Source organism: Brassica rapa, chromosome A09 (assembly GCF_000309985.2).
Source record: "Brassica rapa cultivar Chiifu-401-42 chromosome A09, CAAS_Brap_v3.01, whole genome shotgun sequence".
Classification (NCBI taxonomy): domain Eukaryota; kingdom Viridiplantae; phylum Streptophyta; class Magnoliopsida; order Brassicales; family Brassicaceae; genus Brassica; species Brassica rapa.
Window position 1 is genome coordinate 24,433,748 of NC_024803.2, and position 14,543 is coordinate 24,448,290.

Genomic DNA, 14,543 nt, shown 5'->3' on the forward strand with positions numbered 1-14,543 from the left:
TTTATATACAAAAATGATGATATGTAAGCAACATTATGAGTATACGTGCTAATCATAACGAGTAAGTAATATGGTCTAGTGGTAAGTTGAGGTTGCTTAAAATTTCAATTTAGACAGAAACCCGTGTTCGACCCATGACCTCAACGATTTATCTGTTTTTTTATCATTTACCAAAAGGGATGGCAAAACAGTAAATTTAACTCTTCTCACGCGACACGTCTTCATCTTCTTCACTATGACACGTTTTTTTTTTTGCTTTCTTGTTTTCTATCATTTCTTCATCGTTTCTCTATGTCCGTAAATTTCAAGAAGAAGAATCAACACAACAATCTTCCCCATTTTGAATCATTATCGTGGCAAAAGGTAATTGAGTTTCATCTTCATTTTTGAATCAACAATCTAAATTGAATTGAATTTTTGTTTGAAACCTAATTGATTGACTTAAAATCTCAATCTGTTTCAGTTTCAGTTCCAATTCAACTTGAATCGAATTTAGCAAAAGTTAATTCAAGAACATTCACTGTATTCTCTTTTGATTTTTTATATTCAATTTAGATCAAATTGAAATTCCTATTTGCTTTTGTATATACACTCCAAAATCGAATTGAATTTTTGTATGGAACCTAATTGATTTATCTAAAATCTCAATTTGTTTCAGTTTCTTGGATGCATGTCGTTCATTTGATCTTAATTCACCTAGTTTCTTTCTTTTCTTGATTTTTTTTTTGTGATCTGCATTTCCGATTCCTCCTCAGGAAGATGAAAAATAATTTGAAGAAAAAAGGAAAACTTTTGTCTATTGCCAAAGATTGTGAAGTAGAAGTATCTATTCAAGAAGATGGGTTCAGAGGTTCTTGGTATAGAGCTATCCTCGAGCAAAATCCGACGAGAGTAACAGGAAAAAAGCTTCGGGTTAGTTACAAAACTATGTTCAACGAAGATGGTGTAAGTCCTTTGAAGGAAACTATTGAAAGAAGTTTTATTCGGCCAGTCCCGCCAGAGTGTCTGAATGAGGGTGTCGTATTCAAGGAAGGGTCGGTGGTGGATGCTTATTTTAATAATGGTTGGTGGACTGGTGTTATCGTAGTTGAAAGGCCAGATGGTAGTTTTTTGGTTTACTTTGATGATCCACCAGACATAATGAGATTCATCAGAAGCCAACTGAGACCTCATGCTGATTGGATCGGCTCCAAATGGGTCAAAAGCAAAAACAAGGTATTGTTTTTTTTTGTATGTTTTAAGTTATAAAATTTTGAATGTTTGAGGGCTTTAGCTTATATATGATTGTTTTGGAATTGAAGGTATTGAGTCAACACATGTTTACGAGAGGGAAGTTGGTGGAAATGACCCGTGAAATTAGTGAAAGTGAAAAGGAAAAAATTTGGGTCCGAGCATTGGTAATTACAGAAGTTCGGAAACAAGGAGATGATAGAAGAAAATTTCTGATCAAAAGATGTACAATCTCACAAAATTCGAGTGATGAAGCGGAAGGAAAACATTTAATAGTTGATATTTGCAAAATAAGGCCATCTCCTCCTCGAGATCTTTGTGCAGAGTACAGTCTGAACGACTATGTTGAAGTGGTTGTTACCCATGGGTGGCGCAAAGGTCGAGTGACGGAAATTCTCCTTGAAAACAAATACAAAGTGTATTTCGCTGCCACAAAAGAGGATGCGGTTTTTAATTATACTGAGATTAGGCTGTCAATGGAGTGGCTAGGTGGTGGTAGTTGGATTCGCGCACATGAGGTATTTTCTCACACATAATTTGTATTCATTTTTGGTGCAATTTAAAATCTTCCTACACCATTTTTGCAGAGAGAATTTGAAAATAATGCTGGCACACCAATCAGACCCGGTCAAGATAGTCCTAGTAACACACTTGCCACCGATGAAGATGATACGTTGAATGATGATGCCACCAAAATCAGATCCGATCAAGAGAGCCCTAGTATCACACTTGTTTTAGAATCCAATGAAGAGGATAAGGTGAATGATGATGCCACAGAAATCACATCCTCTCTCGAGAGACACAGAAACACTTCTGTTTTAGAAGCCACTGAGGCTGAAACACAAAACCATGAAACCATATATGTAAGTTTTAGACTATCACCTATATATGTGTTCTCATAGGCTTCTTTTTCTTATCTTTAAACTATATATTTTTACTAATGATGTGTAGGGAAAGGAGTTACCATTACCTCATGAATCAGAAGATATGATGGATGATGTAGCCACTCCAATCATAGACCCTCAAGAGATTCCACGAGGTAAAATGTAGATTATGATTTATAAAAGCCTATAAATAATTTATAAAGACTTACAAATATGTGTAGTTTATAAGAGCAATAAATAGTTTACAAGGGCTTCTAAATCTATATAAAATTTTGACAATTATTTTGAAGGGCTTATAAGGTTTTATGAAGATTTATAAAATAAGGTAATATATAAAGACCTATAAACAATTTTAAAAGATTTATAAATCTGTATAAAATGATTTACAAATTTTGACAATAATTAATAAAGACTTATGAATCTCTATATAATAATTTATAAGGGTTAATAAAATTTTTTAAAAAGCATATAAATATTTTGCAGAAGCTTGTTAATCTATAATAGTTTATAAAACCGTTTTCTAAGCATTAAACCATAAATAAACTTGGGCCTTAAACATTGATAATCGAAATTGGGCCTTAGTGTAAAAAAAATAAAACCGTCACGAATTAGGGTAAAAAGTCGGGACTTTTCATCGCCTTCCTCCGTTCGCGTCTCTTCTGATACAGAGCTGAAGCGCATCTTTTGATCTCTATTTATACTCCGCCGTTCTACATTTCTTTGGTTACAAAAACTTACTTTTCACCATCGATTTCTCTTAACTCCGGTAATGTTATTGGTTCTTCTTAGCGATTCTTCTTCTCACTCTGTCATTTGCGATATATTTCATTGCTAGTTCTTTCGTTTTTGATGTGGTTAATCGATTTTAGAATGATCTATTATGATTTACAAGTGTTGATAAACAAAACCTTTATAAGTCATTATAAAACATATCTTTGACATTGCCATTTTGAATTGTTTCAGGTGAAACGATGAGTGAGTCTAATGACAAGATTGCTTTGCCAAAAAGAATCTCCGAAACTGGTACAAAAGGAGTCGTATTGCAAAGAATTAACAAGCGCTCCAATCTGAAGTTGGTTGGTAAAGTTGAAACCCTTTTGGGCAAAGAATTCAAGAAGCTTGAAGATTCATTCTTGGCTCCGGTAATTAAGATGGGAAGGAAGCAGAAGCTTATGGTGTTTTCAAGGCATTTGATTCATCACTTACTCTTAAGGAGAATTGATATAGGCGAGAAGGGTTTGTGGTTTACTTTTGGAGAACAACTAATGAGGTTTTCTCTAAGAGAATTCCACTTGACAACGGGTCTGCCTTGTGTTGTTGATAAAGATGAAGATGAAGCCGAGACTTCAGCAACAAAAAAGAAGAAGAAAGATCCATGGATGAACAAGAATCAAACTCTAAACACCTTGCTTAAGCTTCTTGTCGAAAAGAGTAAAGAGCTTACTGCTGATCAGAGATTAAGATTGGGAGCTACAATCCTTGTGGAAGGGATATTGATGGCAAGCAATCCGGTGACAAGTATTCCAGAAGAGCGTCTGCTTAGAGCTAGAAATTTCAAAGAGTTTTGCAAGTATCCCTGGGGGAATTTGGCCTTTGATTATTTACTGAAAGAAGTGAAGAGCTTTACCTATGCAAAGCTGACGGAGAATAATCAATACGCGATTTGTGGCTTTATATATGCGCTTCAGCTCTGGGCGTTATCTTCTGTGAATCAACTAGGCACATTCTTTGGTATTAGCGATGATGGAATTCAGTTTCCCTTGTGCTTGCATTGGAAAGAAACCAAAGCGCTTACTATTGAGGAGGTTAACAGATTCGACCAAATGGAGAAGGTAACCGTTTATAATGTTTTATAAAACTGTTTTAGTCTTTGCATTCTTCTTTTACCGATTGTTTGATCATATGCAAACACTTGTCAGGTTGATGTCAAATGTATCCTTGGAGATCCCGGATTGCATAGCGACTTGGTTGAAGATGTTGACTGTGAATTTGGAAGAGTTGTTGATCTTGTCAAAAGAGGATATCGTTTGAAGAGACAAGATTGGCTCAATAGAAGTGTCGACATTGCCGTTGCTGAAGCTGAAGTGGACGAAAATAATTCTGTTCCTGGGATTGATGCAACTGATCAAGAAAAGATTGAATTCCTCAATAATAAGGTAGTGTCTCTTGAAGAAAGAGTGAAGTACCTTGAAGGTCTTTTGAACATTCGTGGAGAAACTGTGAAGGTAAACTACTTTCTATATTTGTTTCGTGTTGTAAATGACAAAAAGATTCATATGCTTCTAACTTGTAACAGGAAACTGAGAAGTCAAAAGAAACTGAAGCCGCCACAAAAACCAAGGTTTGCTATCTATAACGTCTTCATATTCTTAATACAATGTGTGTGAGCTCACATATAATATTTCAGGTAAATGGACAGAATGCCGATTATGAACTTGACGAAAATGAAGTTTTAGGAGTTTATATAGATGCCAAAAGAAAGGAAATCGCTAAGGTTATTTTATTTTTGATATTTTATAATGTTGTTATTAAATTCGAAATTGCTAAGCTAGTTTTTTTTCTTGTAATATTAGAGAAAGAAGAATGGTGTAAGACCTCCACGTGAAGTAGGACATCAAGATGAAGATGATGTAGAAGTCGAAGTCAATGAAGTAAGCTTATTTATAACACTTTATAAATTGAAAACCGTTATAGAATTATAAATCATTAAAAATATGTAATTTTTTTTTTAAAATAGGAACAACCACAAGAAGAAGAGGAACAACAACAAGAAGATGATACAGAAGACGATGTGGACGATGGTGATAAAGAGAGTGAAAATCCGGAAACCAATGAAGTAAGCTGATTTATAAATCTTTAAAAACTGAACAATCGTTTTAAATTTATAAATCATTATAAATATGTAATCCTTTTATTGAAATAGGGACAGACACAAGAGGAAGAGGAACAACACCAAGAGGATGACGCAGAAGTCAATGAAGTAAGCTTATTTATAACCCTTTATAAATTGAAAACCGTTATAGAATTATAAATCATTAAGAATATGTAATCTTTTTTTTTTTAAATAGGAACAGCCACAAGAAGAAGAGGAACAACAAGAAGAAGAGGATACAGAAGACGATGTGGACGACGGTGATAAAGAGAGTGAAAATCCGGAAACCAATGAAGTAAGCTGATTTATAAATCTTTATAAACTGAACAATCGTTTTAAATTTATAAATCATTATAAATATGTAATCCTTTAATTGAAATAGGAACAGAAACAAGAGGAAGAGGAGCAACAACAAGAGGATGACACAGAAGTCAATACAGATGTTGACGTCGGTGCTAAGGAAAATGGATCTGAAAACCCCGTGAAAGGTTCAAAGAAACGTGGAAGAAAGGTAAATATCTCTCAGTGTATAAGGGTTTATAAAATGTTGTTTAGTATAATCTATGTAACTTTTTTTATTGTGTCATCAAAATTGAAGGATGGAGAAGAAAATGAGGATGCATATGAAAAGCCCGTGAAGGTTACAAGGAAAAGTGAAAGAGTAACTAAGGTAAATATCTCTCTGTGTATAATGCTTTATAAAATGCTGTTTAGTATAATCAATGTAACTTTTTTTATTGTGTCATCAAAATTGAAGGGTGGAGAAGTAAATGAGGATGCATCTGAAAAGCCCATGAAGGGTACAAGGAAAAGTAAAAGAGGAACTAAGGTGAATATCTCTCAGTGTATAAGGGTTTATAAAATGCTGTTTAGTATAATCAATGTAACTTTTTTTATTGTGTCATCAAAATTGAAGGGTGGAGAAGTAAATGAGGATGCATCTGAAAAGCCCATGAAGGGTACAAGGAAAAGTAAAAGAGGAACTAAGGTGAATATCTCTCTGTGTATAATGCTTTATAAAATGTTGTTTAGTATACTCTATGTAACTTTTTTTATTGTGTCATCAAAATTGAAGGATGGAGAAGAAAATGAGTATGCATATGAAAAGCCCGTGAAGGTTACAAGGAAAAGTGAAAGAGTAACTAAGGTAAATATCTCTCTGTGTATAATAGTTTATAAAATGTTCTTTCTGATTATCATTTCTGATTTACAAAGGCTGTTATTAAAATCGAAATTGCTAAGTTATTTATTTGTCTTGTAATATAAGGGAAAGAAGAAAGGTGTAACACCCCCACGTGAAGTACAACAACAAGTAGAAGATCATGCAGAAACCAATGAAGTAAGCTGATTTATAAGTCTTTATAAACTGATTGACTTTTTAAATGTTTAATATGCTCTATGTAACTTTACTTATTGTGTCATTAAAATTGAAGGATGGAGAAGGGAATGAGGATGCATCTAAAAAGCACGTGAAGTTTACAAAGAAGAATGGAAGAGGAAATAAGGTAAATATCTCTCTATGTATAATGGTTTATAAAATATTCTTTCAAATTTCATTGACTACATCCAATTATCATTTCTGATTTTCTTAATTGTTATGCTTATAAAGGAACACAATGTTGGCACCCCCAAATCGAAAAAACAAAAGAAACAATTTGAGAAAGATTCAGCTGATGATGTGATAGGAAGTGTTTTGGAAGATCTTAAAAATGCCGATTAGAAGCATCGCGAATTTGAAGAAATGAAGCTCTTTCAGTTTTTTAGTACTTTTAACAAATATCTATGGAACTTTTTCAGTTTTAGTGTGTTATCTTTTGATGATGTCTTCAATGAGGAACATCTTTTGGCTTGTCCCTTAATCCTTCATGATGAGGAAAATATATTTTGGTTTGTACCTTAAACCTTTGCTAAGGAAACATATTTTATTTATGTTCATGCAAGTAAGCTAAGATATCAAACGAACATATAATTTCTACAATTAATCTGAATCCTAATGATTTATAAAGGGTAGTTTATGTAACCACACATTTCGTATAATAAATAACATAACTTCTATTAGACACCTGCAAAATTTATAAAGCATTATAAAATGATAGATGTAAAAATAAAAGGAACATAACTTCTATTAGACACCTGTAAACTTTATAAATCATTATAAAACGATAAAATGTAATAGTAAAAGGTTCCCCAAAATCTATTCGATTCCAATTCTCTCTTATAACATCATATAAAATAATCAATTGCACACAAGTTTTTATACTACTCTGTTATCAAATAGGCCTTACACAACTACCTTTGTTGTGTCCTTTCTGTCCACATCTGCTGCATTTGTAAGCCTTGGGTGATGGTTTAGATATGGGCCGATATTTTCCATACTCCCACGAACTTGGTATCCTCTTTTTTTTCCTCCTCCCACTAGGAAAGCGTGTAGATGGAGGGCGACAAACAAACGAAGCTACATGGGGAGGAATATCCCAATATGTTTTATCACCAACAGGATATACACTCTCTGAATATGCTAGTGTAAACCTAATAAGAAAATTAAGAGAATTAAATAAAGGTACAATAAAGACAGAAAAATGAAAAAGAAGTGTTGTAGAACAATATTTATAAAACCTTATAAATTTGATCAATTTTGTAAACATATATAAACGTGCTGATGTATTACCACAATGGCTGAGAGAACGGACCTTTCATTGGAGAAAAACTCATCGACATAATCATTTTCGTGCTTATTCCCAGATTTTGCAGCGGCAATTGCATGAGCACAAGGAAACTTCTCAATATCAAACACAAAACATGAACAATGCCTTGTTTGAAAATTCACCACTTGATCTCTTGTATCTCCCTTAACCTCAAACTCTGAATCATTGATTTTGGAAACTTCAAGGAAGCGAGACGTAAAATCATATAGCTCCTTCATCTTGTTCCCCACTTCGACAGTGACAGGGTGCATGTGACGAACTCCTTCCTCACGTCGTTCAGTGAACCACTTAGTCATTATCATCCTAATAGTGTCAAAAAGACAGACAATTGGATACTCACGACTCACTTTCAGCAAAGAATTTATAGATTCGGCCAAGTTTGACGTCATGATGTTGAAGCGATTAGCAGGAGAATAAGCTCGGGTCCACTTCCTGAAGTCTGCTTTACGAAGATAATCTGCTAATACAATGTCGGACTCCTCAATCTCTTGAAAATAGCAATCGAAATCAGCTTTGGTGTAGGCATAACCAGCTTCAACAACCAAAGGGACAAGTGTTGAACTTTTGAAATTGTCCTGGACATTCTTTTGAAAGTGAAAGATGCAGATTCCATGGTGAGCAACAGGATAATGTTGTAAAAGAGCTTTTTCAATAGAGGCCGCACGATCAGAGACAAAAACCAAATCCTCTTCATCAGGAATGATGGTTTTCAGACATTTCATAAACCAACTCCATGAGGCTTCATTCTCAGAATCAACTATAGCAAAAGCTATAGGATACAAGTGAAAATTACCATCTTGTGCTGTGGCAGCAAGTAGAGTCCCTTTATACTTTGATTTCAGATGGGCACCATCAACAGAAAGTACCTTCCTCATCAACTTAAACCCTCTGATAGATGGACCAAGCGACAAAAATGCGTATTTGAATTTCCCAACAGCATCAACTTCGATAAAAGTCACAGAACCTGGATTCTTTTCTTTTATCATGTGAAACCAACTGGGCAAAGCTTCATAACTGTCATCAGGAGTACCCCTAGCTATATCTTGGCCGTGCTCTTGAGACCTCCAAGCCTTTGAATATGTAATCACAACACCATGATCATTTCTAGCTTTTTCCATGATCTGTTTAGGTTTCAGCCCAATCTTTCCTCCTTCATAATGATTGCTGACCATAGTTCCCAACAATTTTGCAGTAGCTTGCCGATGACTAACAGTTCTCAGAGAAGTGTCACAAGTATGTTTAGATACATAATGACGAACAAAAAAACTCTGAGATCCTTTAACTGATTTTGCACGAAAACTCCAACTGCATCTTTCATCCACACAACTAAGAACATAACGTGTTTTGTCTGAATATTCTGTGTGGAACTCAAAGCTTTTACTAACTGCATGCAACCTCAACTTTGTGCTCATTTCCTTTTTATCCTTGAAAAACTTCCCGCAGAACAAATCATCATCATCACCACAACTGGGAGACAAGATATCTTCTCCCATGCTTTCTCTACCACGTCTACTGGAGAAAGATGGCAATTTTGACTTTCCAGACCCATATACAGCAAGTCCAATCGAGTCCAATCCTCTCTAAGATAAAAACATGAAACATATACATTAAAAATAGAATTTATAACCCATTATAAGACATTGATTAAACTCTCATATATTTATATTTGACAGAGGAAAAAGTTATATGTACCTTATTGCTAACAAGACCACTTGAAGGAGAAATAAGACTGTCGCTAATACAAGTATGTTGTATACCAGAGACTTCGTCAACTCTCTGAATGCTGTTCCATTCAGTCTCCGCGTGTGTTTTTGTTCCTCTCTAGAAAATTAAACATGTATTTATTACCTTTATAAGACATTATAATTATGAATGTTAAGGTAAGAGTTTTGAAAAGTACCTCAAATACATTACTACTTCCAGCAATAGGCGAATCATGAGTACTAGAAATTTCATCTTGTGTCTGAATCATGTTTGACATAATCAATGGTGATTTTTGTGTTCCTGTCTGAAACATAAAAACATAAAGCTAGTAATGAATCTTGTAATGAAACATAAAAAGATAAAGCTAAATATATAATCATTTACAAGGCCTTATAAAAATGAGAGTTGTAATAAATACCTCACGCGGATTACTAGTTCCAGCAATAGGCAAATCATGATTACTATTTCCACCCCGTGGCTGGATCATATTTGACATAATCATTGGTGATAATTGAGTTCTTCTCTGAAACATTAAAAAAAAAACATAAAAGCTAATAGTTAAAATATATTTGGTAATGATCCTGCAAAATGCACAACTATTATTATAAGGTCTTATAAATGTAAAAGTTGTAATAGATACTGCTATGGCAAACTTCTTCAAGCAATGAGCAAATCACTACTACTACATACTACCTTATAAAATAAATGATAACTCTAATAAACAAACAAGTTAGCAAAAGAGTTTCATGCAGTTACCTTAATGGTTACACATAGATGAAGGTCTCCATTCTCCTTAAGTTTGCTCAGATAAGATGTTACTTGACGATCATTCCTAATAAATGCTGGAGGAAGCTCTTTTGTACCAAAGTTTAATTTTGAAGGTGAGGCATAGCTAAGATTTACACTGTTTCTGTTGCCATCAATTCCAAAATCTTCTAAAACAGCCACAATCAAATCATTGTAGCTGATATCTTCATGAATCATACTAAGAGAGGATCCTCGTTGATCATCCACTATGAAATCCCAGTGAATTCCATTTATTAGTTTCCATTCTCCACATATAGAACAAATTTCGAACACCATAACCTGATTATAAAGAACATGGGTATTAGAGAAGGAATGATCAACAAGATATATCAATAAGAAAAATACATAAAACTATATTCCTCATAGCTAAAAATTTATAAGGTTTTATAAATCTGAGATTCGAAAACTTCATGAGAAAAATTCGTCTCCTTCCCAGAAACCGATCGATTTTGAGAAACCAAGCAAAAATTACAGAAAAGAGACGAAAATCACTTTGTTACGTTCGTGAAGAGAGATTGATTCGATTGAGCTTGTAGTCTACGCCAAATCTCGTCGGACGTCAATGTCGCCTGAATAATCAAATCTCGCCGGTGAAAATGGCTGAAGTCGTCGAAACTCTCTCGACGGATCGAATCTCTCTCGCCGGAATCGATCTCTCTCGCCGGAATCGATCTCTCTCGAAGGAATCGATCTCTCTCGCCGGAATCGATCTCTCGTTGGAATCTCTCGATCGCCGGAATCAATCTCTCGATTAGGGGTTTTTGAATTTTCAATTTCTTGTGGGAGAAGACTTATGTTTATGTTTGATTAAATAAGGGTATAATGGTACTTTACCTACTAAAATTTTAAAGGTAAATTTGAAAAGTGTAAAGTTGAAAAGTGGTATTAGGAAAGTGGTATTAGTGGCAATTCCCCATTATACTAATAGACTATAATAGATAATTAATTTCATAATAATATACTTTTACAAAATCCTATTTACCATAGGTATTCAGTGAATCAGTGTTACTTAATCTAAAAATGCAGTACGCAATATATCTATTGAAATATAATATTATGAAAATAAAACAACAACCTTTAATAAAAAAAAGTTTACTAATAAAAATTATGGTAAATTTTTTAAGGAAATAATAAAATAATCTTATATATATAAAACCAAAGTGAAAAAATATATTGAAAAGGTAATCAAATAAAAATGAAATAACCAGTTATACTCTAAAAAATAAAAACAATATTTGTTTAATAATCTAAATCAGTTTGGATGATATGGTTAGTTTGATAAAAGTAATAATAAAATGTATATATTTTTAAATAATCAATTTTCAATTGTTATTTTATTTAACTAAATTTAAAAACAAATTTTAAATCGACTCATTTTTTATATTATCTAAACCATGTATATGTTTAAAACGTATAAAAGAAAAGTACCAACATATTAAAACATATATATATATATATATATATGAATGAAAAATAATTGATGATTTATATACTGAATTCAACTGTAATTACAAGTAATTTACTTAATCAATTTTGAATTGTTATTTTATTTAACTAAATTTAAAAACAAATTTAAGTCGATTCATTTTTTCACATTATCTAAATCATGAATAGGAAAAACGTATAAAAGAAAAGAAAAGTACCAACTTATATATATATAACTGAAAAATAATTGATGATTTATATACTGAATTCAACTATAATTACAAGTAATTTACTTAAGTGCTGTTCGTTTGGTTGACGCAGCTACATGCGGCTGCGTTGGCGTCAATTTTTTTTAATTAAGCTCATCTTCATGAACTAAATTAAACCCATTTACTTCACAGGAAGAAGCTTTTTGTCATGAGCTTGAAGAAAGTGAAAGCATCACCACTCCAGGAAATGAAATTGTGATTCAGAAGGAAATGAAACCAAGACTTCGTTTCATTGACACCGGTACTGCATTTGCGTCTGCGTCTAAACGCTGCGTCCTCGCGTCGATCGCCGAAAAATCTGCATCTGCGATTAAAACTGCGTCGGAGTCTACGAAACGAACAACAACTATTTTCATTGACGCTGACGCCAACGCCGACGCCGAAAACTGCGGCAACCAAACGAACATGACTTTACTTTTTAATAAAGGTGTAGCAAACATAAAAAATGTTAAATAGTTACATTAATTATTTTTTTTTAATAATATATCAGATCTTTTCTACAAAAATAAATATTAAAGATTAATATTATTTTGTTTTAGGGTAAATTGAATATTCTTACACGTTGACAAAAAAAAATATATTCTTACACACGTATATGTTTTAATTATTTTTCATTTGCCTATCGGCGGGCTTACCCTAGTATCGTTATAACGAAGCCTAGTTTATTTGTTATTAATACAAATTTTATTTGGAGTCTTATCAATACAAATCTTTATTTGGAGCTAAACGGTACATCCGAACATCAATTCAGTCTTCCTGCCGCTAAACTTTACAAGGAGAAAGTGGAGGACCGCAAAGACAGTCGTTCCCAGTAAACGCTCTGGCCGGAAACTTTGTTGTCGGAAGCTTTCCACAGAGGTGATTCTGACTCACGTTCAGTGTCTGCAGTCCAGCAACTGTAGCCGGCACCTTCCCAAACACCAAGTTTCTCGACAGATCCAGCGTTTTCAGCGTCTTCGCAAACGTTAGCTTCCCCATATCAAACCGGAGCTTATTCCCCGCCGCGCGGAACTCCACCAGATACTCCGTCAGGTTCAGAAACCTGGCCGGACTCCCCGAGATCTCGTTTTCAGACAGATCAATGAAATCGTAAAAGTAATATTCCGCTGGCTTCCAATCGTCTAAGCTCATCTTGATTCCGCATTTCGCAAGCTTCAACGAGAAGATGATCGGCGACGACGTCACCCACTTGGGAATGGTTTTGAGGTGAAACTTATTGTACGATAGATCCAGAGACTCGATCCCCTTTACGTACAGAGCAGGGAACGGATCGGTAAGAAGATTGTGTGAGAGATCAAGATTGAAGATTTTGGTGAGATTCGCGAAGCTCTTCGGCACGGCTCCAGAGAACTTGTTCCGTGAGAGATCCAACGTGTCAAGCGCCTTGAACCTCGATAGATACTCTGGAATCTTCCCAGAGAGTTTGTTGCGGCCTACTTCGAGAAACCTGAGAATTGGCGCAAGCGATGCGATAGACGGAGGAAGGTTCCCGGAGAATCCGTTGCGAGAGAGAACGAGAGATCGGAGCTCCGGCATGGATTTGAAAATATCCGGGATGGTTCCGGAGAGACGGTTACCGCCGAGATTCAGAAATGAAATGAGCTTGAGATTCGCAATCCCTGAAGGTATTGTTCCGGTTAAGAGATTACCGCCAAGATTGAGCTGAGATAGCTTGGTCAAATTGGAAATGGAAGTTGGGATCGGACCGGTGAACCGGTTTCCTTCGAGGCTAAACGCTTCAATCTGGCTTAGCGAACCGATGTTAACCGGGAGTGGACCGGAGAGACGGTTGTTCTCGATGTAAACGTATTTTAGCTGTGGTAACCGGAAGAGGAATTGTGGAAAAGGTCCGGTGATGTTTTTGAGATTCATCAAGTAAATACCGTCGAGGTGTTGGAGTTTTGCTAGCGACGAGGAGATTGTGCCGGAGAGGAAGCTTCCGGCGACCTCGGACTGTCCACTGACCGTGAGCGCGGTGACTCGGTCGCCGGTAAGGCAAGTGATACCGTTCCAGGAGCAGCAAGCAGTACCTTTCTTCCATGAGCTGAGAATTCCCGAAGGGTCTCGGGTTATACCCGATTTGAAAGCTAGAAGACCTGCCTCGTCATCCGGATGACACGTGGCCGCTTTGATGGGGTTTAGACACCGGAGGATGATAACGGCTGTGAAGATGAATACTGAGAAGGAAGAAGAAGAGTTCATGATGGTGTTGTGTTGTGTTGTGGGGTTGAAAGAAACGAATGGATGGTATTAATAGAGAGTAGAGTGTCTGTGTCGGCTCGAGATGTTCAAAGTCAAAGTTGACAATTTTGACCGATCCATTTGCATGTGAGTGTGAGACATACAATTAAAGGTTTCCGTCCCTAACGTGGTCGAATTTATCAGTCCCAACAGGCTTGAAAAAGACTATTTCATCAGATTTTAAGTCTCTTCATTATCCTAAACGCTTTTTTCTGCTAAAAAAACAAAAACATATTTCTTATGTTTTAAAGTATCAAAAAGTCAAAAAAAGTTCCTTCATAACCTACGAACATCATCTTTATTCTTAGCACTTAACATAACTCCATCGGAATCATCCTGCTGATATACGAAGAATAATATATCAGAGACTGTCTCTAATAGAATATATCTTTGCCTTCTATTTAGT

General features: G+C 35.0%; 3 protein-coding genes across 19 annotated transcripts; 1 reads left to right on the forward strand and 2 right to left on the reverse strand.

Annotated features, from left to right (window-relative positions):
- Positions 1–249: 249 nt before the first annotated feature.
- Positions 250–7,096, forward strand: LOC103847885. 17 transcript variants are annotated; one of them, XM_033280231.1, is made up of 20 exons: positions 301–1,215; positions 1,302–1,748; positions 1,818–2,093; positions 2,182–2,269; positions 3,078–3,946; positions 4,034–4,339; positions 4,411–4,455; positions 4,522–4,608; positions 4,688–4,765; positions 4,852–4,950; positions 5,038–5,094; positions 5,183–5,281; positions 5,369–5,497; positions 5,585–5,656; positions 5,744–5,815; positions 5,903–5,974; positions 6,062–6,133; positions 6,254–6,325; positions 6,420–6,491; positions 6,596–7,096. In XM_033280231.1, exons 1-20 carry the CDS (start codon positions 760–762, stop codon positions 6,704–6,706), a joined length of 3,579 nt encoding a protein of 1,192 aa, XP_033136122.1. In that variant the 5' UTR covers positions 301–759; the 3' UTR covers positions 6,707–7,096. The 17 variants fall into 17 exon arrangements, with proteins under 17 accessions (XP_033136108.1, XP_033136122.1, XP_033136119.1 ...); XM_033280228.1 differs by having other exon boundaries at positions 5,369–5,656; XM_033280229.1 differs by having other exon boundaries at positions 5,903–6,133.
- On the reverse strand, positions 6,503–12,153 carry LOC117128231. The gene is made up of 7 exons (XM_033280235.1): positions 10,695–12,153; positions 10,152–10,481; positions 9,814–9,918; positions 9,592–9,699; positions 9,384–9,512; positions 7,677–9,271; positions 6,503–7,515 (listed from the first exon to the last, which is right to left on the reverse strand). The coding sequence occupies exons 2-7, from the start codon at positions 10,476–10,478 to the stop codon at positions 7,257–7,259; spliced, it is 2,523 nt and encodes an 840-aa protein (XP_033136126.1). The 5' UTR covers positions 10,479–10,481; positions 10,695–12,153; the 3' UTR covers positions 6,503–7,256.
- A 253-nt stretch (positions 12,154–12,406) lies between these two features.
- Positions 12,407–14,167, reverse strand: LOC103840056 (leucine-rich repeat receptor-like serine/threonine-protein kinase BAM1). Its single transcript, XM_009116542.3, has one exon. It carries the CDS (start codon positions 14,096–14,098, stop codon positions 12,659–12,661), a length of 1,440 nt encoding a protein of 479 aa, XP_009114790.1. The 5' UTR covers positions 14,099–14,167; the 3' UTR covers positions 12,407–12,658.
- Positions 14,168–14,543: the final 376 nt, after the last annotated feature.